The sequence below is a fragment of the Branchiostoma lanceolatum genome, chromosome 19 (genome assembly GCF_035083965.1).
Source record: "Branchiostoma lanceolatum isolate klBraLanc5 chromosome 19, klBraLanc5.hap2, whole genome shotgun sequence".
Classification (NCBI taxonomy): Eukaryota; Metazoa; Chordata; class Leptocardii; order Amphioxiformes; family Branchiostomatidae; genus Branchiostoma; species Branchiostoma lanceolatum.
The window spans coordinates 6674707-6695909 of record NC_089740.1 but is presented as its reverse complement, the minus strand read 5'-3'; the positions used below and the strand labels follow the sequence as shown (position 1 = coordinate 6695909).

Below are 21203 nucleotides of genomic sequence, written 5' to 3'. Positions count from 1 at the left end.
CCGGTATGTAGCCTTCAGAAACGTCTTAACTTGATTTAGGTTTAGTGCATATGTGAAGAATATCTTGAATTGATTATCAAAACATGAAAACATGTTCCAAGAGATAGAGGAAAATTTATAAAACCATATCATATTACCTTGTATCTGTCTCTTTCGAACAAAAAGTTTGGGTGTGTTTGGAATTTTACAATTGCTATTCATGTGAAGAAGATCGTGAATGAATAATTAAGACATAAAAGCATGTTCAACGAAACTAGAATGATGCAAGTGATCACATTACCTTGTGTCGGTTTCTTTCTAACATGAAGATTTTGTGTGTTTCAGATTTTACAGTTGCTAGTCATGTGAAGAAAATTGTGAATGAATAATTAAGACATAAAGCATGATCCAGGAAAGTAGATGAAAACTCTGGTGCAAGTAAATCATTTTACCCTGTATTGGTCTCTTTGTAACAAAACGGTTATGTGTGTTTGGGAACATTACAGTTCTAGTCGTCTGAGGAAGATCGCAAATGAACGATTAAAATATAACAGCATGTTCAAAGAAAATAGAGAAAAAGAGAGGCTGAGTATTTGCTGCATTCACCCCCTTTAAAGGAGTGGTATTAAAACATAGTTTGCCTCTTTGTATGATCAAAGTTTTTTTATTAAAAAGCTGACTTCATAAGAGTTGTAAATGTTATTACTGAAATGGCTTCGGGCGGATGCGGTATATGTTTGCTTAAAGTGGTAGTAAGGCAGTAACAGAGGCGAAGTATTGGTTTATGCCTTTGTGTATGATCAAAGTTTTTTATGAAGACGCTACCTTCACACGGCTTGTCAGTGGTAATTTTTCTTATACATGGAATTAGTACATGCTATACACATCATATGTCTGTTGTGATACACCTTAGGAGAATAGCTGAGATGCCTCTGATTTTGTTGTTAAATTTCGTGTTGAAACAGATCCATTTAGCAATCGTCGTCTAGTAATGGTATCACGGTATAAATGAAACTGAAAAGAACTACGGCACATAGTTGCTTTTGTATGAAGGAAAAGATAGAGCGTTTATTTGTTTGTTTGTTTGTTTGTATTGCATACTCGGTAAATTGCCTCATGGCGTAACACACCAGGTTTGTACTGAAGAGTACAAGCTGCATATCCGGACAGGTTTATATGATCCACACACACCGGGAAGGACGCCTGCTCTTTTCGACGGTAGGTTCTTTTACGTGTTCGAGGTGTGGCTCTCCTCAAATAAGGGACCTTTAACGTCCTATTCGAGGGACGTCCCCAGCCATAGTGAAGTTAGGAAAGTGCCTTTCCGAAGGGTAAAGCATCGGGACCTGTCAAGGATTCGAACTCAGTACCGCTAGATTCTGAGTCAACAACCCTAACCGATACACAAGACCACCTTTCTATCGGGTTTTAACGTTTTGAATGAACAATATCTACTAACACAATTCCACCAGTGTACATAATTCCGCCACCCTGAAAAGACACGTCCAAACAGATCTCCAACCCAACGCCCACCAGTATAATGCACTCCTGTATATTTAAACATGAGGGTGCTGCACTAGAGATTTCTCAAACTCGCTGTTCTTCAACTCGTCGGATTTATGTAACCTAACGGATTAATGTTAAGGGAGGTTACACACCTACTTTTCTCTCAGTGTGCTATTTTCCAAAGATAGCATCAACGTTCCGGTCATAAAATGCCGGCTGGTTCTTTCTCTATAGTTACAATAGGTTACGTGGTATGAATACATTTGCCCTGAACCTTCAGCCTCTCATGTTGCAGCGACCAAACACGCCTGACCGAGCTGTCAATCACAGCCACCTTTCCTATTAACTCGATTAAGCCAACGGTCAACACAACCGATTCACTACTATAATTTGTCCAAAAAATCACACCACTTTGCGGACAATGAAAGAGCCTAGATGTTTGTTTAAGCGTGCATTACGTTAAGTGTTGTCGGTATTTTAGAGTGAGTTTGATTAAATTGTTTCTTGGTCCAATCGTAGCGCAGGTGTGCGGTGTAGGGTTACCAAGCAAGGCCTTGGGAAAAAATGATGTGTTTCCGGCTACCCGACCGACCCTAGCAGAAACCTACCGACCCTTGCCTTTCCGGTCGACCGCTAGCAAGTGACATAATTTCTTTTATATTCCGATTTAATAGCGATTTTGATATCCCATATTTTACAAATTTTTGATCTGAATAATGAAAATTCACATGTATTTGTGTCTGTACAGTTCATATCTCCATAGTTATAATATGATATTGAAAATACCAGTGTTACACAAATTGTATTTATAAGATCACTAAGCCGAAATCTACGAAAAAAAAAGAAGAAGAAAAATCCCTCCCTACCAATTCAAGTCAATTCTATCATGATTTTAACGTAAAACACAACATGTTTTTCTTACGCCCAATGTACATTTGTATAGCGTATACACCACGTATTTCAAGACCAAGTAACTGCAACATTTATTCAAACTTATACGTCTTGTACATACAAATACATACATTGATATGGATCTTTGAGTAAAAAACACATATCTGCAGCCAATATTGAAACATTAAACACACAAATTAATAACCGTCTGGCCGAATGACTAATGTAGTCAGAGCGTACCAACCACAAACCCCTTTATCAATGTTGTCTTCTTTACTTCACGCTATGTAAACATTGTTAAAATTCACCTCTACAACGTTAAACAGTCCAAAGTTTCACAGAATTCATATTTGTGGTACCCGTATCCTAGCCATTTAATCCATAACATCTGGACACTTATTAAAGTAGAGTTACAAAGAATAACATCCCTCTCCAAACGTTTGTAAAACTTAATTCCACTACACGTAAATTGTTCTTTTGAGGAGTAGCGGAGCAAATAGCGCGTGTTTAATTTGATTGTGTGAGTCACCGGTACAAATATTTGTGTCGCGGTAACACGAGTCTACATGAGGTCGGCTTGTATTGTTCAAACTACCGGCAACAAAAACACGGTTTCAACCTACAGCAATGTATTTTCTACTTATTCCTACCCTAGACCTCATTCTTTTTACATAGATAGTGGCTATAGCTATAACAACATGGTGATAGAAAGACTTAAAATGCAGCATACGGCAAGGATACGTTCCCATACAATTCATTCTTCAGTTCATGATTCTATTGACATTTCTACAATGTACCTTCCTAACGCAAATATCAGACGATTCCGAGACAAGGAATTTTCTCACAGTACCTTCAAAGCACAAAATCTGTGCAGTTACACGAAAAAGTCTATTTCAAACACGATTCAAAAATCACTAAAATTATGTTGGTACAAGCTATGGCAGAGACAGTCTGATTGTAAAGGTCAATACAGTTTGTGTACTATAAACCCAGTTCTGCTAACGGTTTCTGAGATACCGTTGTATGCGTTTTGTCCTTTGGTCTACTCGAAGTACAGTCCGTATATCATGGCGACTGCGAAGAGGGATCCGTTGGTATACTTGACCGTTGTGAAGGAGTCTGTCTTGTCATTCCACAGGCACCTGCTCCCAAAGTGCATACCGGGGCGTTCCTTTAGGCTCCCTATGCTGACGATGGTTACCAGTTTGTAACGTTTGATGTTCAGATTTTTCGTGGCGTCCATGATTTTTCCCGCGAGATCTTGCGCCTGCGTTCGGCACGTTGCTGCATCGTAGGGCTGATCCTTAAGATGCGTCTCAAGGATATCCCTAGCCGGGCCTTCGATAAGGTGGGACTGAAACTTAAAGTCAGGCTCCATCTTGTAAGTGTTCTCGTACTGTACCTTCCGACTTGAGCCGTGCGCGAAGGAGTGCTCGCTTCCTCCGACTGTTGACATGACTTCGTCCATTCCCGTGGGGTCGTAGCCGCCCCGGAGGGACGGAGTCGCGCCGTCGGGAACTTGGAGGAACTTCTTGCGGCGTCCTGGCTTCGGGGTCCCCTCGCCTCCGCTGGAGTACCCGTCGGAGTCGGCACCGGATGGCACTGCGATCCGGGTTACCCGTTTCTTGCCTCCCTTAGCAACAGACATTGTCGGGAAGCGTGTGACTTATCCGTACGATCTCGGAGAACAATGAAAACCAACCGGTGGGGTCTTTATCTTCTAATCCCTTACTCTCGATCTTCGGCGCCGTTGACAGATAACGTTCGATCTGTGTTTTCAGCAAAACTCTTCTGTTTGGGACTGTAAATTCTCTTCCACCGCTCACAGTACACGAACCCAACTGCTACTGTTTTTTCTACCCCGCTCCGTCCTAGATCCTCAACTCCAAACAATGACATCTGTCTCCTTATATTTCTACCCTCTTTAGTCCGAGTCAACTCCAGTGTTGCATACGACCAATATCTTACAAAAGCGATTGGTAATTGATAGGGCATGCCCGCCATTGTGCACTGTCGGACTGTGTATTTATTGTAAGCAAGACCTTTTTGGAGGGAATACTGTAAACTTTGCCAGTGGCAACGGGTGATTTGGGTTACACGTGGTCGCCCTGGAGAAATAAACAGCCCAGGCGGATCGAATGGACCTGTCGTGAAAACATGGCGGCCACGTGACGTAACTGATGGCCTAACAATAGCAGGGACGAACCAACAGGGTCAGACAGTAACAGAGTCATAAAATGCCTATTGAACGCTATTATTTAGAAATGTACATGTATATACTTTTTTCCGGTGAAATCACATTTTTCATAAGTCGTTCAGCGTAGGAAAATGTGTTATTCCTTAGATAGAATAATCAACGCCCGCAGCATATTAGTCATAAAATGTGTGTTGAAATCTGACTAACGCTTCAAGAACGTTTGCAGAAATGTATTTAACCCTATCTAGACCGGGCTTTTTTGAGACTTCTTGGACGGGGGGGGGGGCTCTTTCGACCCCCCCGTCATAACTTCCGAACAGTATGCTCTATCATCACCAAATTTGCAGGGAGTGATGTTCACGTGAAGTTCTATAATTCCCATAATTTTGGTGACGTTATGACGTAATTTGACGTAATTGTGACGTCATCGATGTGATTTTATTGGCTAAATAGGGAATTCCCATAATATCTAAAAGTATTAGAAAAAATAGTGCGTATTATTGATTTAATGGTATGCCAAGACATTTGACGTCAGTGGTAACTAAATTGACGTCCAAATGACGTCGAAGAATGACGTCATGTGTTGTTAGCGACCACCTGGGATCCGCCATCTTGGATCGGCCATTTTGAAATGTTTTAGAATACATTTTTTCAATTTATGACCCAAAATAACAACCAAAATAGACTAAAAACATTAATCTGAATGCTTCTGGTTAAGAAAATTCCAGGTTGTGACGTATTCAAAGGCGAAAAAGCCTATTTATACCGAAAAAAATTAGCTTGTCCGCCATCTTGGATTTTGAGTGATGACGTCATCAAATTAGCATAATTTATTAATATTTAATCATGACAGTTTCATTAAATCACATATGATGTTATATATGTAGGAAACTAATGTCGTTGAGCAAGAAAACATTGGAAACAACTATGTTTAAATCGAAATTAGTGAAATTTGCATAAAATGCCTCTTCAGAAACCCGTTACCATGGCAACACGAAAAATGATAAACTTATACTTTTATCATAATGTTGTTGCCAACTAAATTTTAGGAAAAGTCACCAAGTTTGGTTGTCCTACCATACGTCGTTTGGTAATTATACCATGTCAAAGTTGGCGCGGGCACTTTTAGTCCCCCCCCCCCGGTCTAGATAGGGTTAAATCCTTATGTGTTTAGTCTACTTGTATGTGTATTGTGTTGCTATGGATTAATGTACATGAAATAACAAAATTCAAACATGAGACAAAAATTGTGAAGAAAAGCACGAAATATTCCAACTTTATTCTTCCTTATTCAGCACAAGGATTGAAAAAATACAATAGACAAATACAAGATTCATCATTACAAATGTTTTCCACAATATCTGATGCAACAACGATGCAGTTTCATGATGTATAGAACTTCGTTCCAGAATATGAAATTTAATAAAGACCATGACTTGGGACCAACTCGACCTTTTCATTTAGCAACATTAAGAAGAAACATTTCGCGTTGAACTGAGTATTGATGATATAAGGATGAATACAACAGTACTGTTGAGCAATAAAGGAGGACGACGTCTGTTTGATAATTTTCAATAACACAATATCACATATTAATAATAGACTATATTTAGAAAACATCTTATCTTCTCTGATCCTCCTCTATATCTCCTAATGATAAATAAATTACCAAAAATTATACAAATGCTTTAATGTAGTACAACATAAACTATACAACCAAACGTTGCATCCACAAAAATATTACAAAATTTCCTTTCATTTTCCTAAAATGTCAACGAATACGAAGAAATAATACTCTGACATACTTCTATTCCCTTTTCAACTGTAAGGTGCAATATACTTGGGTTGAGGAGTGACCTGCGTCAAAAATGTCATAAGTTACATACATACATACATACATACATACATACATACATACATACATACATGGTCCAAAATTATCAGTCTTTAAAGTACACGGGTACAATCTACGTCATCCTACGTCATCAAAATAGTGGCAGCCGACCAACCAGCGGTCGTCCGTAATTTTCTCTTCTGGCGTCTTTGTCACATCTAGCCTACGAGGTAGCAGAGTATAGAATCATAAACCGTCATAATGTCAAATGTCTTTAAATGCAGAGTTTTGCTTTGTTTTGTTTTGTTTGAGGCGCCTTTGTTTATTACCTACTAGGTTAATATGTAGTCACTTGGTGTTTGTAACGGTCTTCCGCAATTGTCATTTTAATTCTAGGCACGTCGGGGACACTAACAGGAAGGTAGGTCAAAGTTGACACAAAGGTCTCACAAAGGTTGCAGGAGTGCTTGAGGTCAGAGTTTTGTCTACGGCACCACAGGAAGTACCGTTGGCTTGTATTAATTGTTTGCATTGATACTCTCAATGTGCGATCTCGCCATTTTGCAACAGTCTATACTGTGCCTCTTAGATGATCCTAGGATACTTCGATACTTCTCTTAAGTTAGGTTAGTTTTGGTTACGAAATATACGCGTAGACTTAAAAGTCACGCCTTGAAATATATCTTTAGTAATTTTGAAGTTTTTCGAATTGATAAACCCATTTTTGGTCGAGAACTGAGAATATATTATTTGAGAAATTTTCAAAATTAGTGGTCATATCTATATACAAAAATAATACATTTTTAGTGATGAAATATGGCCTTTGTAGCTGCCCATTTCGACCTCTTCGTAAGTTTTCTGACTTTAGGTGACTTTTAAGTCTACATCACTGACTCGGCTTAGAGGTCTTGTTCGTAGAAAGTCTTGTTCGAGCTCAATATTGCAAAGTCCGGGGTAGCCAACCTCCGCGACTAACGCCATCTTGTGGCTTTGGTTTCCATGACATCTGGTGACCTTGGTTGGATTCTCCAGTTCGTCTGCGATTTGTTTCACTTTGATGGGATCTGCCAGAAGCTCTTTCAGAGCCATCATGTTTCGATTCTGGCTTAGGTCCGCATGTGTAGCCGCCAGGGAGGCCTCCGCAGTCTTCTCTCCGTCGTCGGGACTGTCGTTGTCGTTGCCGGGCCGTTTCAGGCGGTTACATTTCTCTCTGGAAGGAAATGCAGACATATTTTACTTAACAAAGAAAGTGACTTCTTTATATTTTTCAATAAATTACAGGTCCTTGGTACCGGTATTCGTCACTAAGACCACGCCCCCTCGAAACGTTGGAAAGATCCGCTGTTCTGTCGATGAAGGTAAAAGGATTTCGCAAGGTATCAAGCAGCTGGATTAAATTTGGAGGCGGTCAGACATTTTAGACGGCATCCGCTGTTTTTCGTGAGTAACTACTAAACGAGTATTGTGAGACACCAGTTAAACCAAACCTCAGAAGGGCTTGCTTCAGTGAAGTTTGGTTTAAAATCTGGTAACCCGAGAAGGGTGGAGAAAATTGGTTGCCAGACCTTCTGTGCTGCTCCAATGGCCAAATATCTAGACAAACTTAGGAAGATGAGTAAAAGAGCACACCAAAATTGCTAATTTTACCCAAATTACTGACAATCAATGCATCTAGATCGTCTTACAAAACCAGATAGTATTGTTCGCAAGTAGTTTCATCAGGTTGGTAAGTCACTGAATAAAAATACTCTTTGTACACATTGTCAACCGAGTGTTTTATTCAACCGAAATTTCGGTGACCATCTATCACTTTCCTCAGGGCAATTCTGACTGGTTCACATTGCACTGCAGCACAGGTGTCGCTGCTTATAGATGCGTTCCCAAACGCAAAGTATTTACATATATACACTGTTACAGGGAACCTGTGCTGTAGTGCAATGTGAACCAGTCAGAATTGCCATGAAGAAGGTGATAGATGGTCACCGAAAGGTCGGTTGAATAAGCCACTTGGTTGTGCACAAAGAGTCTTTTTATTCAGATAGTTTTGTTACCTGACAAACTTGAAGATGGCCTTTCTGGCCTTTGGACGGAAAGTCCAGTACAGATGTGGGTTGATCATGCTGCTGATGATACTGAGTCTCTTTGCCGCGTAGTCAGCGCTCTTGGACGGCAGGATGTCCAACTGGTTGAACAACGTCCTTACCTAGGAATAGGATCATATCATATATCATATATCATATATCATATATCATATATCATATATCATATATCATATATCATATATCATATATCATATATATCATATATATCATATATATCATATATATCATATATATCATATATATCATATATATCATATATATCATATATATCATATGTCAAATGCCATATATCATATATCATATCACATATCATATATCATATATCATATTTGTAAAACTTAAGGAAGTCCAAAGGTTCGGTAAAAAATAAGTTTTTGTCTTGCTGTACTAAACCTGAACGTCCATACTTCAATCAAAACTTATCGTCTACTTGCGAGGCCGGCAGAGGGTAAAAAGGATTTTATATAACAAATTGCGACGTGTAATTGAATTCGAAGTAACATTTGAATGGGATATACAGTAGCTACAGGGGAGTTATATTTTTAGCGGAGTATCTCTTGAAGTAAATCAACGGGTTATTTCAAAAGCTGGCTTGTACCTATATATAGGTAATCTTAATACATCTCCTAATTCAATTACACATCACAATCTGTTACATAAAATGTTTTTACCATTTACAGACCCGTAGAAGATTAAAGTATAAACGTTTAGTACAGGCAAAATGTCATTAAAATGTCTCACCCAAACGAATCTATCTATAGGGCGTATTCACGTGACGTCATCACCCCTGCCCTCCGTGGGCGGCCATGTTGGTGCTCACCCTGCAGCGAAGTTTCTCGGTGTCCGACGCTCTCTAAATTTCCAAGGAATGCGAAGTCGTCTGATCGCTGTTTTATTATATGCAAAGAGTCTCCAGCCTCACATCCTTTTCGCTACAAAAATCCAATTTCACCTACTAGAAATGACCCATTATCGACGAGCGAGGTTCCCCAGCAGCCTACAAACATGGCCGCTAAACTGTTTACAGAGTACGCATAAAATCAGTTCACAGCATACAAGTGTTCCAAGGCCTGCAGCCACGTAGTACAGTGTCTTGAGTGTGGTGAAAAATTTTGCTCACAGGGAGTACGTTATGATCGGGAAAGTTCGACGTGGAAAGACCCCCCCCCCCCCAGTTTACGAACGTATCTCAAGCAACGACTACACTACGACTACACGGTGCCGCGACTGTGTTACACAACGGGCCTGTACCTTGCTTTTAGACCAGATACAAAAGGTTTCCATACACACACGTTGATTCTCAAACTTCAACTATTTAGATCCGTTGTTCGTATGTCAGAAATCCACTTTTGTTTCAGTCGTTAGTCCCTTCGCGATCGTATGTTCCCGCACGTACACGTCCTACACGAGAAACGCAAAACCAATCTTACTGTTACCCGACCGGTGCGTGCTTTATCAGTCCCAATCCAACATCTGACCACGAGGCAAAACACCATGATTATGAGACAAAACGTTTTGAAGGGAAATTGTGAATGGCGTAGAAAACATCTGCCATTTATACAGAGAGTTCCATAGGGCTCCACTATCAAGTGAGCACCAACATGGCCGCCAGTGCTCGTTGCTAGGGGGAGGGTCACGTGACTGAATACGCCCTATATCTATCTATTTATCTATCTCTCTATCTCTCTTTCTCTCTCTCTCTCTCTCTCTGTCTATCCATTTATCTATCTATATGTTTATATCTACATTATCTACATATACATATATGATCGTAGGCCGATCGCACGACGAACGTACAACCTGGCCCTTACCAAGATCGGCGCCGTGCAGACGATGAACACAACGGACACCATGATGACGAGTATGGTGAACTCGGAGTACTTTTCCTGCCCGCGCCGCCCCCGCCTTGTCTCCCCCTCCTTCTCGGACAGGGGCACCCGCTCCACCCGACTGTTTATGCGCCGAACATCGATGATGACGAAAACGTTCATCGCCAACAAAATAGCGATCAACACACAACCTGGAAGTGAGAAGGAGAGCATGTATTCTGTAGGGCCACACTCATTAATGCATCAATGGTGCTTTCATCATGATATCCCGCGGTGTTCGCACGATTAGCTCACGGCGTACATTTGTTCCCGGGCCCCGCGATGATTTTAAGTCCGAGTTAAAATGATTCAGGGTCCCGGCCGGGCCAAAATATAGCCCGGCAGCCGCAGTGTGTCCCACGGGGCTAAGTAGGGGTCACACCAGAAAGGTATTTTTCCAATTGGGACCTAACTATACGTACCCTGTACAATAGCCCAATAGATGTAGAAGCGGCCAGAAGCACTGGAGTCAGCCCAGTCGAAGGAGCAGACTACGTCAAAGATCGGGACCACGGAAACCACGTCCAGAAGGGGTAGAACCGCGAACACCGCCTGTGAAACACACGACAAAAAATGAGGACGAAGGCAAGTTTTCTGTAGGTCATCTCTAATGTAAAATAGTAATATACTTAATTGGAAACAATAGATATTATAGAATGAAGACACGCTGATATAGTATATGAAATTCGTTCATTCTCCATCTTAATTCTAACGAAAACGTACATTTTGGGCTTTATCGGTATGGTTTTAGACTAATAGTTCTGATATAGACATGTTTTTGGATACGAATCATGCATAGAATGATAATAACCATGGATAGCACACTTGGATAGTTGCATTTTAAATCTTCTCGAGCTGTTATGCGCAACTGTTAGAATATGGTGACTACCAGAGATATTTGACTGGGCACGTTGCACAAAAAGAGGGTTTTTAGAAAGTAGACATACATATGTATGATACTGCCAAATGTTACATTCATGTCATTAACCATGTATACGTTGGTGCCTGGGGGTGTCCCCGTAGCTCAACTGGTGGCAGCCTTACATGTACAGTTGAGCTCCTGATCCCAATTAGTTGGTCATTGAACTGGGAGAACCCGGCTCAATCCTGGGTTGGGGACATCTCGGTTGGGGCTGCTCCCGTCTTTCGGAAGGGACGTAAAATCGTCTAATCATTTCCCAGTTTTAATGACGTCGACTCGCTAATCAGAACAGAATCGGATGGGGCCCTAAACACGTTTAAAGGGAATCGCTAGGACACCCCCCCCCCCCTATAGAAATATACACTGCTAGCTACTGGAACAGCAAGGAAACTTGCTGCCTTATGTGACCCTATGCACTACATTGTTGGTTACGCTACTATTCCTAAGTTTGAAAGCACTTACTGAGAATACAGTAAAGCACTTACTGAGAAGACAGTAATGGCGATTAAACCGCAGACAGCTCTGCCCGGCCTGGCCCAGGTCGTGTAGCGAAATGGCAGCATCAGGGCGGTGAAGCGGTCGGCGGCAATCAGCACTACTGCAAACTGCGAGCTGTAGGAGAAAGAAAGACTAACGCTCATCAGGAATCACTGACCTTCGTAACCCCAACTCAGTCGGCCCTTTTGATTGCCGTTTCTTACATGTTAAGTCACGTAATTTATTTTCTGATTGCACGCCGTCTTCTATTACGTACGTTTTTCCCTGATCGCGACCTTCAACTGGTCCCTTGTTCTGACAATGATGGCTCCCAGTATGTTATCAAACAACAGATGACAACGATTACCAGTTATTGTAGTTTCTCGCTATGTTGAGTTACGTACATTTTTCTGATTGCTGTCTTGTGTAACTTACGTTATTTCCTGACCTTGAACTTGTGACTTATTCTAATCACGATGTCTCCCAAAGATATCAAAATGTAGGCATCAGGTAACAATTTACAGTTATTGTAGTTTTTCGCTATGTTGAGTTACGTGCATTTTTCTGATTGCTGACCAACTATTGGTCTTATTATCGTACGATATGACGTCATGACCAATTTGCAAACGTGGATTGTGCACTAACCTTGTGAGGAGAAAGATGTGCATGAAGGCGTTGTATGCGCATGCGTGCCAGCCGCCTGTCCAACACATGCCCCGGAAGTAAGCAGCCGTAACCAGCGGAAATGAAAAGGCTGATGGGAAGAAAAAAACCCACACCAAAGTTAAATTTGTTTCCATTCTTTCTACGTTCTATCAGTCTATACAGGTTTCAACATTAACAGTAGCAAAAAAGACATTTTTATAGAAAAGAAATCATGATTATCTCGTCTAAGATCACAGTAACAACTAGCTAAATTCCCAACAACGTTTCATTCATTTGACCTGAAACATGAAATATCGTTTGAATGATATGTACGTAAAAGTATGTGATTTGATACAATCAATATTAGCTCAAAAGTGCAATCCTTTTAATTAACATCCGACATGATATTTCAAAAACTGTTAAAGAAAACGCAAGTAATATTGGGCCCGAAGATGAAATTTTGAAAGTCATTTTTTTAGTCATTTCTATACATGATTAGTTCATACAGTATCACAATGTATAGCAACGTCTATGATGCAAAATAGGACGTTGTTGTGATGTGTGAACTCACTTAAAATCGTGGCCGGAGTTTTTCTAGGCTCGCAAAACTAAGGGGATCATCCTACGGCGCGATTTTGCGCGGTTCTAAAATGCTCAAAGTATGAAGTTATAACGCAAATGTGCTAAACAAAGTTGGTAAATGTCACTCCCATAAAGATTTCAGCATTTTTTTTAATTTCCATTTTTTGGGCCCTAATATTGCTTTGGTCGCCTTTAAACCTCTTCTGTAAAGTTTTACCCTATTCTGTTTATCTATAGCCTCATCAAGGACATTATATAGGTATAATGTCCTTGGCTTCATTGATAGAGACCCGACTACTACTTAGACATTCACTGCTTCGTTGAACTGCTCTTAATGGACCGATCCCATAGCCCCACCCATCTCCGTCAAAGCGGAGAAACACAAATCAAATACATAAACCTGCAAACATTCAGCGGACGTGCAGCCGCTCTTTCATTGGTCGAACCGCTAATTGCCATCTTATCATTTGCTGAACTGCTAATTGTGATGGACGGTCAGGATCGGTCACCGTCTCACATCGTTATGTTTCCTGTTACCAACAGCGATGTAACTTGGGTTTTTAGATTATCATCACTCGATCGTAAAAGGCTGATTTGTCATGCTCAATAGATCTACAGGTGAAGCATGATGCTTTTCAGTGTTGCTATTGTTAATGCAATGTGCCTTCGCTACGGCAATTGCTTTCAGTCAAAGTCACCCCTACTCTTGAACTCAGGTAAGTGTGTTGAGTTATTTTATGTACAAAGATGTAACGCCCTAAGCTGCTCCATACACGAGACCACCAGGTGAAGGTCCCCATCCGAAATGACTAACGCAACCCCCTCCGTGGTTCGAAACTCTGCTTGCTTCTCTTGATCAACAGAAATGTTTCATTTGGCGAAGCAGCGGGTCGCCTTTTGCTTGAGCCACAGGGACCAAATTCCGGATTAATTCCAGGATATTCTCCACGCTCGCTTTGACGCTTTCATTAAACTCCGCATCTCTTCATATTCAACGTTTAATAAAGGCAGCAAAGCGCGCATCCGTTGTAGTCTCCTTCAGGCAGTTTTCTTACCGTCTTCTCATTAAATCTTTTCTTCCTACGCGCGCGGACTTCACACGTCAATACCGATCGCCCCTGGATGTTTTAAGTACCCTTTGAGGGAACAGAAATCCAGCTGACTGGCCATATCCGGCCCTAATAAGAAAGAGATAGCAATAAGAAAACGGTAACTTAAAGAGAAAACAGCCAGCCGGAGGAATTCTGTAATGCTTCGGTCCCAATTGGAAAAAGGGGCCCTGCGAGCTAGTTTTTTTTTCACTTTCGGGCGTGACCCCTACGTGGCCCCGTGGGACACTTTGCGGCTGCCGGGCTATTTGGGGCCCGACCGGGACCCCGAATTATTTTAACCCGGACTTAAAACCAATACGGTAGCCGGTAACAAATAGACGCCGTGAGCTAACCATCCGAACACCGGAAGGTACCCCCGGTATTCGGCAGACCACCGGGACAAAGTTGTGGCTTCGGGCCGGAAAACACAGCCGACGGACACCGGAGCAATTCGGACCGAAGCATTACGAAGGTTATTAGCTGTGTAGGTTCCTTAGTTTTTTAAACACACACACCTGCGTCCACTTTCAAATAAGCCATTAGTAATGTTTTTGAGCCAAGTAGCCATCTACAAACACGCTACATCTTCACTGCATCTACACTGATGGCACATGACAGGCTTCCGTCCCTTGATTGCCACATCCGGCCATTAAAAATCCCACTACACCTGTTCCTCCTGTGAATCGTAATAGACTGTTACGTCGCATTCAGTGTGAGACGATTTCCAAGCTTCGAGCCCTAAACCACCGAGAAAGCCACACACAAACTAGTCTGGGAGTGGCCTTGAATAAAGTTCTAAACGGGAACTATGCGGCTACAGTTTTTTTTTCCGAGGATGTGGCGTAAGGGTGTACGGTTGACTTGAGGTTGCCGATTGCCACGGGATAAAGTATCAAATACAGATCTTGTTACTTGAGACGTGAAATCTAGTTTGTCGTTGCAGCTTAAGCAACGATAAGAGGGAGGTAAAGGTAGTCTCGTAGCCTTTTTGATTCCTTAGGGGCAGTGGGTTGTTATCTACTGTGTCTAGGGCACGGTATTGGAAGGTGGAGCCCAACCCTCTCCTTCCACTGCCTTTTATCTCCCCAAAGAAAATTACGTTCCCATTTTTACACCTGGGTATCATTTTAAGTGCCTTATCAAATGGCACAAGATCGGTGACATGATAGGATTCGAACTAAGAACCTCTGGGCCAAACACCCTGCCGATACGCCAACACATCGTCCCATTAGCACAAAGAGTATCTAATGCAAAAGGTCAACATACGCCTTCCCATACCTTTCCAGCTTGATAAGTGCCTGATTTGTGCTATTGTGTCAATGTTGAGAAAGGCTTCCATTTCAAATATGAGTACATGTAGGGTGCGTTAAACTAATGTGGCGAGAGATATGTAGAGTCACAGGAAATACATCGGTGTACAAGTCAATTCTAACCGTCAGTTCTTCTAACGATCAACTCAGAATCGAGGTGTTCAAAAATTACTTTTCCCTATAACTGCCATAGAGTGGAACTCGCTGCCACCAAGTACTGTAAGTAGACAGCTTTAAACAACGCTTACAGTTAGATGTGCAAAGGTTAGGTGTGACGGGTCGTTCAGTGTAATATAACCAGCTGCTGTTGCGCCGCGTGCCTGCGAAGCTAGAATGTTACGCCGAAGGGTGGTTATACCAGCTATATAGATACATTGTACAGAATCAAGCCGGTTGTGAGGCTAGAATAAGCCGCCAACACGGAATTGATGGCATAGGTTCTTTGCTCACGATATTAGGGCAATCCAATAAATATGCCAAATTCGCCTTACTCGATTATTGTCAGAAGCTGAGGTTGCACATGCATGATGATACATATCTATAGATAAATATATTCTACTTTTTTTTTAAACTCTCAGCAGTTTTGAATTAGTTATGTGACAGTCGGGCCTATCAAACAAAAACAAACAAAAATATGTCAATGCAAGACACATTCAAATACCTGTAAATACATGTAAGAATGAACATACATTGGGCAAAGTATATACTCATGTTTCCATATGTTTTCTAAAAAGAAATAAAAGAGAGAATAAACTATCAGGTGTATGGATAAACAATCGTATATTTTGTTAAAACACAAAATATATACTGTATATGTATATATATATATAGTGTCCTGGTGCATATTAACCCTATCTAGACCGAGGGGGTGGGGGGGGGGGCCCAACACTTAACGACAGGCAGTAAATTTCTAGCGAGGTCCAATCAAATGGCTGTTAGCAGGTCACCGAACGTCACCGACAATTAGCCAATGACGGCCAACAAAGCCAATGCGGGGGGGGGGCTAAAAGTGCCCGCGCCAACTTTGACCTCGTATAACTGCCAAACGACGTATGGTAGGACAATCAAACTTGGTGACTTTTCCTAAAATTTAGTTGGCAACAATATTATGATAAAAGTATAAGTTTATCATTTTTCGTGTTGCCATGGCAACGGGTTTCTGAAGAGGTATTTTGTGCAAATTTCACTAATTTCGATTTAAACATAGTTGTTACCTTCGCCGAGAAGGTTATGCAGAGGGTAGCGTTTGTATGTGTGTATGTTTGTAACGTACAGCATAACTCGAGAAGGCTTGGATGGATTGTCTTGATATTTGGTAGGTGGGTAGGTCTTGATGAAACATGGAAATGATTAGATTTTGGGCCACCTAGCAGCTTGTTACGGTACTGCAGCGGAACTTCCTGTTTTGATATCTCGTGTTCTGGACATGCTATGGTCCTGATATTTGAGTGGTAGATAGCTCTTTGGACAGAGAGTAAGTGGTCTAGGTTTGGGCCCCCTAGCGGCTTTTTTGGAACTGCAGGAGCAGGTTTTGCTTCAGACTTTGAAATGGAATAACTCAAGAAGGGTCTGATGGATGGTCATTCTTGGTAAGTAGATAGCTTGAGTGATGATATACTTGATTGGATACTTATTATGCAAATCAGTATCTAATTTGCATGATTAATGAGGAAAGTTTATACATCCGCCAAATTCCATAATAGGACTCTCAAATTTGTGACATTTGTAACTAAGGAGGAGAGAAATATTAATAGATGTCAACTATGCAAATCGTTAACAACTCATGACGTCATTCTTCGACGTCATTGTGACGTCAACTTAGTCACCACTGACGTCAAATGTCTTGACATACCTTCAAATCAATAATACGCACTGTTTTGTCTAATACTTTTAGATATTATGGGAATTCCATATTTAGCCAATAAAACCACATCGATGACGTCATAATTACGTCATATTACGTCATAACGTCATCAAAATTACAAGAATTATAAAACTTCACGTGAACATCACTCCCTGCAAATTTGGTGATGATAGAGCATACCGTTCGGAAGTTATGACGGGGGGGGGGGGGGGGTCGAAAGAGCCCCCCCCCCCCCGTCCAAGAAGTCTCAAAAAAGCCCGGTCTAGATAGGGTTAAGTATTCAGTATTTTAGCGTTCCAGGTTTTGATATCATACATCCATTAGTGTGGGCGTATGTGCATTTAGCCCTATGCTATATATACATGGGCATGAATATACAATAAAGATTATTATCAAATTCAGCATGAATACACAATAACGATCATCATCAAATTCATAGCGGTCATCAGGTTCGATCAAAAGACGCGTTGTGGTCATTAATAAAGTTTTTGAAGACTAATCAATTTTCCACAGACAAAGAGTAACGAAACAAAACACGTCTATTAATATTCAATACCTAATACGTGTGCAAAGTTTCGTTCCTCTTAGTCTATGGGGAATAAAGACACGTATCCGCACATGTATACATGTGCAATTTCAGCTTCATGCAACCGAAAGTGGGTCATGTGAATTTTTAGAATCTTATTATTGTTCACAGCCCTCGTTTCACTCAAATTGATTTAAAAAGGTAATGGTAGTCCTATAGCCTTTTTTACGCCGTAGGGCCTAGGGGCGGTGGCCAGTTATTCATTGTGTCTAGGGTAGAGAATTGGAAGGCGGAGCCCAACCGTTCCCTTTTACACCCTCTTACGTCCCCAACCGAATTCAGGTACCTATTTTACACCTGGGCGGAGTGTAAAGTGCCTTTCCCAAGGGCACAACATCGATGCCATGTCAGAGAATTCTAATCCATGACTTGGGTCAAACACCCTAACTGTTACGCCAACACAATTACACCAAAATTGAGGGAAAATACATTAGAATGTAAATAACAATTATATTTCATCACATGAGATGTGAAAACAGGTCAATCCCATTGTGTGTTTGTGACCAGCTCACTAACTGTTTTTCACATAAAACGCACACGTTATCAAATTCAATCAGATCATCACTTTCGTCACAAATATGATTATGAATTAGAAGCACTGAAGTCAACGTGACTTAATGGTAGTGCAATCAATAGAACAGTAATGCGTGGGTAACAATTGGAACAAGGGGCCCCGCCGGATAGTTGACGTTTTTGTTTACACTTTCGGGCGTGATCCCTACGTGGCCCCGTGTGACACCCTACCGGACTATTTAGGGGCACGGCCGGGACCCGGGATGCTTTTAACTCAGAGTTAAAATCAACCCGGGGCCCGGTAACAAATAAACGCCGTGAGATAATCGTAGGAACACCAAGAGCACTACCCCAGCCCAAAAAAGCTCTATTTCTCTTGTTCATATTCGTTAACCGACTTTTCAAACGGGTTCCGCTAAACTCCTCCGCACAGTACAGCACAGACACCAGAATTCCGTTGCGCAATAGAGGTCTCGAAATTGCCATTAAAATCCGTAAGATTGAATTTTGGGTCGATACTTTTATTAAGCCTTGTTTTATTGTATTTCAACATGCTTTCCTATGGCGAAACCTAATTCTCGTGTAAGCCCTTACTGTCCAACCACTCCAGTTCTAATTCTGTTCTCTTGGTCTTCAAGTTGGGTCACTACAGGGGCTAACTACGGCCTATAATGATCACAAAGATAGAACAAGCTGCTCTCAAAGTACTCATGTGCATTATAATCATATAAGGGCATGGCTGGCAATTATGGGTACGGGCATGGATTACAAGGACGTGGGGTCGACAAACTGAAGGTCAGTAACATCTTTTTTCTTAACTATATTTATATATGTATATGTATATGTATATGTATAAGGATTGACTATTGGAACATATATACAGTCGGTGGGAAAACAAAACAAGTGATGAGGTAAAATTGGGGTTGTGAGTGTCTTTCTGTTGTCTACCTGCATCCGTCCAAATACAAGATAAATATTGAGTATGTGGATAATGCATGCAACAGTATTTACATAATGCATGCAACAGTATTTGCATAATATATGCAACAGTATTTGCATAATTCTTGCAACAGTATTTGCGTGATACATGCAACAGTACAGGTATATGAAGAAAAACAACATAGCCGTTTTACAAATAGGCTTTCCCAAAAATACACGAAACAAATGCATGAAAGAAATCCGGTCCTAAGCTGACGTTGTGCTTTACTTCTAACGGCAGTATCCGCTTAGAAGTACACATCAAGGCAATGCATTGATCCTGTATATAAAAGCTTAAGAAAGCAGCGTAAGTTAGCCATTCAAAAGTCAACCTCTGATGTGCATTATAATGTTGCATAAAGCACTACCATAAGATGTATAGATGTAGACAATAAAGGGGGCTTCAGACTTCTTTGTTGTAGTTTTAGGTGTTCCCTGACGTTTTCTTTATGCGCCATAAATGGTTATGATATGGGGCAAAATTCTTCTCCAAAATGCCGCGTATTACGTACATGGCTCAGTTATACATAATGAATGTTAAGCAATGACTATATCGGTGGAAAACTGTTCACTGTAATAAATGTTGACACCTGTAGGGAAAAATAGGTAAAGACGTACTAAATGTCGCAAAACAACAACAAACAAACAAAACAGACAAACAAAAACACATAAAACACTGATACTGAGCCGAATCCAACATCTACTCGAATATTTTACCTTGCTCATGTCACTTGAAGGTATAAGGAAATGTCCAGATTTTGTATGATGTACAAAATGACTAATAAACTGGTTATCATACTGACTACTAAATATCTCATACCAGCTTAGAAAAGAACAAGAAATAGCCCTGCCTCCAAGTATTAGTACCAAAGCAATCATCCTAAGATTGATGTGTTCAAAAATTCGTCTTTTTCTAGAGCTATATATGGCAGAATGGAACTCGTTGTCACTTCAATTATTGTAGCATCCTAACTAAATAGATAGCTTTTAACAAGATTGCAGTCATATTTGCAAAGACTAGGTGTGACAGGTCGTTCAGTGTAATATATTAACCAGCTGCTGTCGCGCTGCGTGCCTGCGAAGCTTGTGTGTTATATATGCTGAAAGGCGGTTATACCTGCTAAACAAAGACAGATAATAGAATTCGGACGGGCGATAAGAATTAACGATGTCTGCCACATTGTCTAGTTGTAACGCCTGAATTGTCTAAACGATGATTGCCTAATTATAGACAATGAGATATCAAAACAGGAAGTTCTGCTTCAGTATCGTAACAAGCCGCTAGGGGACTCAAAATCTATTCATTTTCAGGTCTCATCAAGACCTACCCACAAACCAAATATCAAGACAATCCATCCAAGCCTTTTTGAGCTATCCTGTTCAATTGCACACACACGCACACAAGCACACACACAGCAAAAGCAACCCGAAACATAACCTTCTTGGCGAAAATAATGAAGTCTGACTTACCCCCGGCACTGAAGTCATGTACGGCCAGACCGAGCACCAGCACCGCGGGCACACTCACTTCTCGCCGAAGCTTCTTCACCACCGACACGATGACACAGAAGTTTGACACCGACGTGAAGACGGAGATGAACGCTCCCGACCATCCTCCTCCATAGTTTACCTTGTACGCATCCTCCTTACCTGTACAGTTTAATAATTCGTCCAAATCTTTACCATACATTTTGTCGCTACGTCTAAGAATCCAGGTGAATATAACAAAGCGCTTGAACCATTAACACACTTCGTACGCTCCTTGTATTAAAGCAAAGCGTACGACTACTAGCGTGCGACTACTAGCGTTCGTTAATCGAAGCTGACGGCAGAATATGGTTTCTAGGCTCCAGAGGAG

The 21203-nt window shown here is 41.1% G+C and overlaps 2 protein-coding genes across 2 annotated transcripts; both read right to left on the bottom strand.

The window, feature by feature from the left end:
• Window positions 1-2861: 2861 nt before the first annotated feature.
• On the bottom strand, window positions 2862-4466 carry LOC136425622 (dynein light chain Tctex-type 5-like). Its single transcript, XM_066414552.1, has one exon. It carries the CDS (start codon window positions 4022-4024, stop codon window positions 3419-3421), a length of 606 nt encoding a protein of 201 aa, XP_066270649.1. The 5' UTR covers window positions 4025-4466; the 3' UTR covers window positions 2862-3418.
• A 2468-nt stretch (window positions 4467-6934) lies between these two features.
• Window positions 6935-21203, bottom strand: LOC136425728 (prolactin-releasing peptide receptor-like). Its single transcript, XM_066414664.1, has 7 exons — window positions 20816-21203; window positions 12422-12530; window positions 11785-11911; window positions 10800-10929; window positions 10321-10529; window positions 8459-8610; window positions 6935-7617 (listed from the first exon to the last, which is right to left on the bottom strand). Exons 1-7 carry the CDS (start codon window positions 21033-21035, stop codon window positions 7272-7274), a joined length of 1293 nt encoding a protein of 430 aa, XP_066270761.1. The 5' UTR covers window positions 21036-21203; the 3' UTR covers window positions 6935-7271.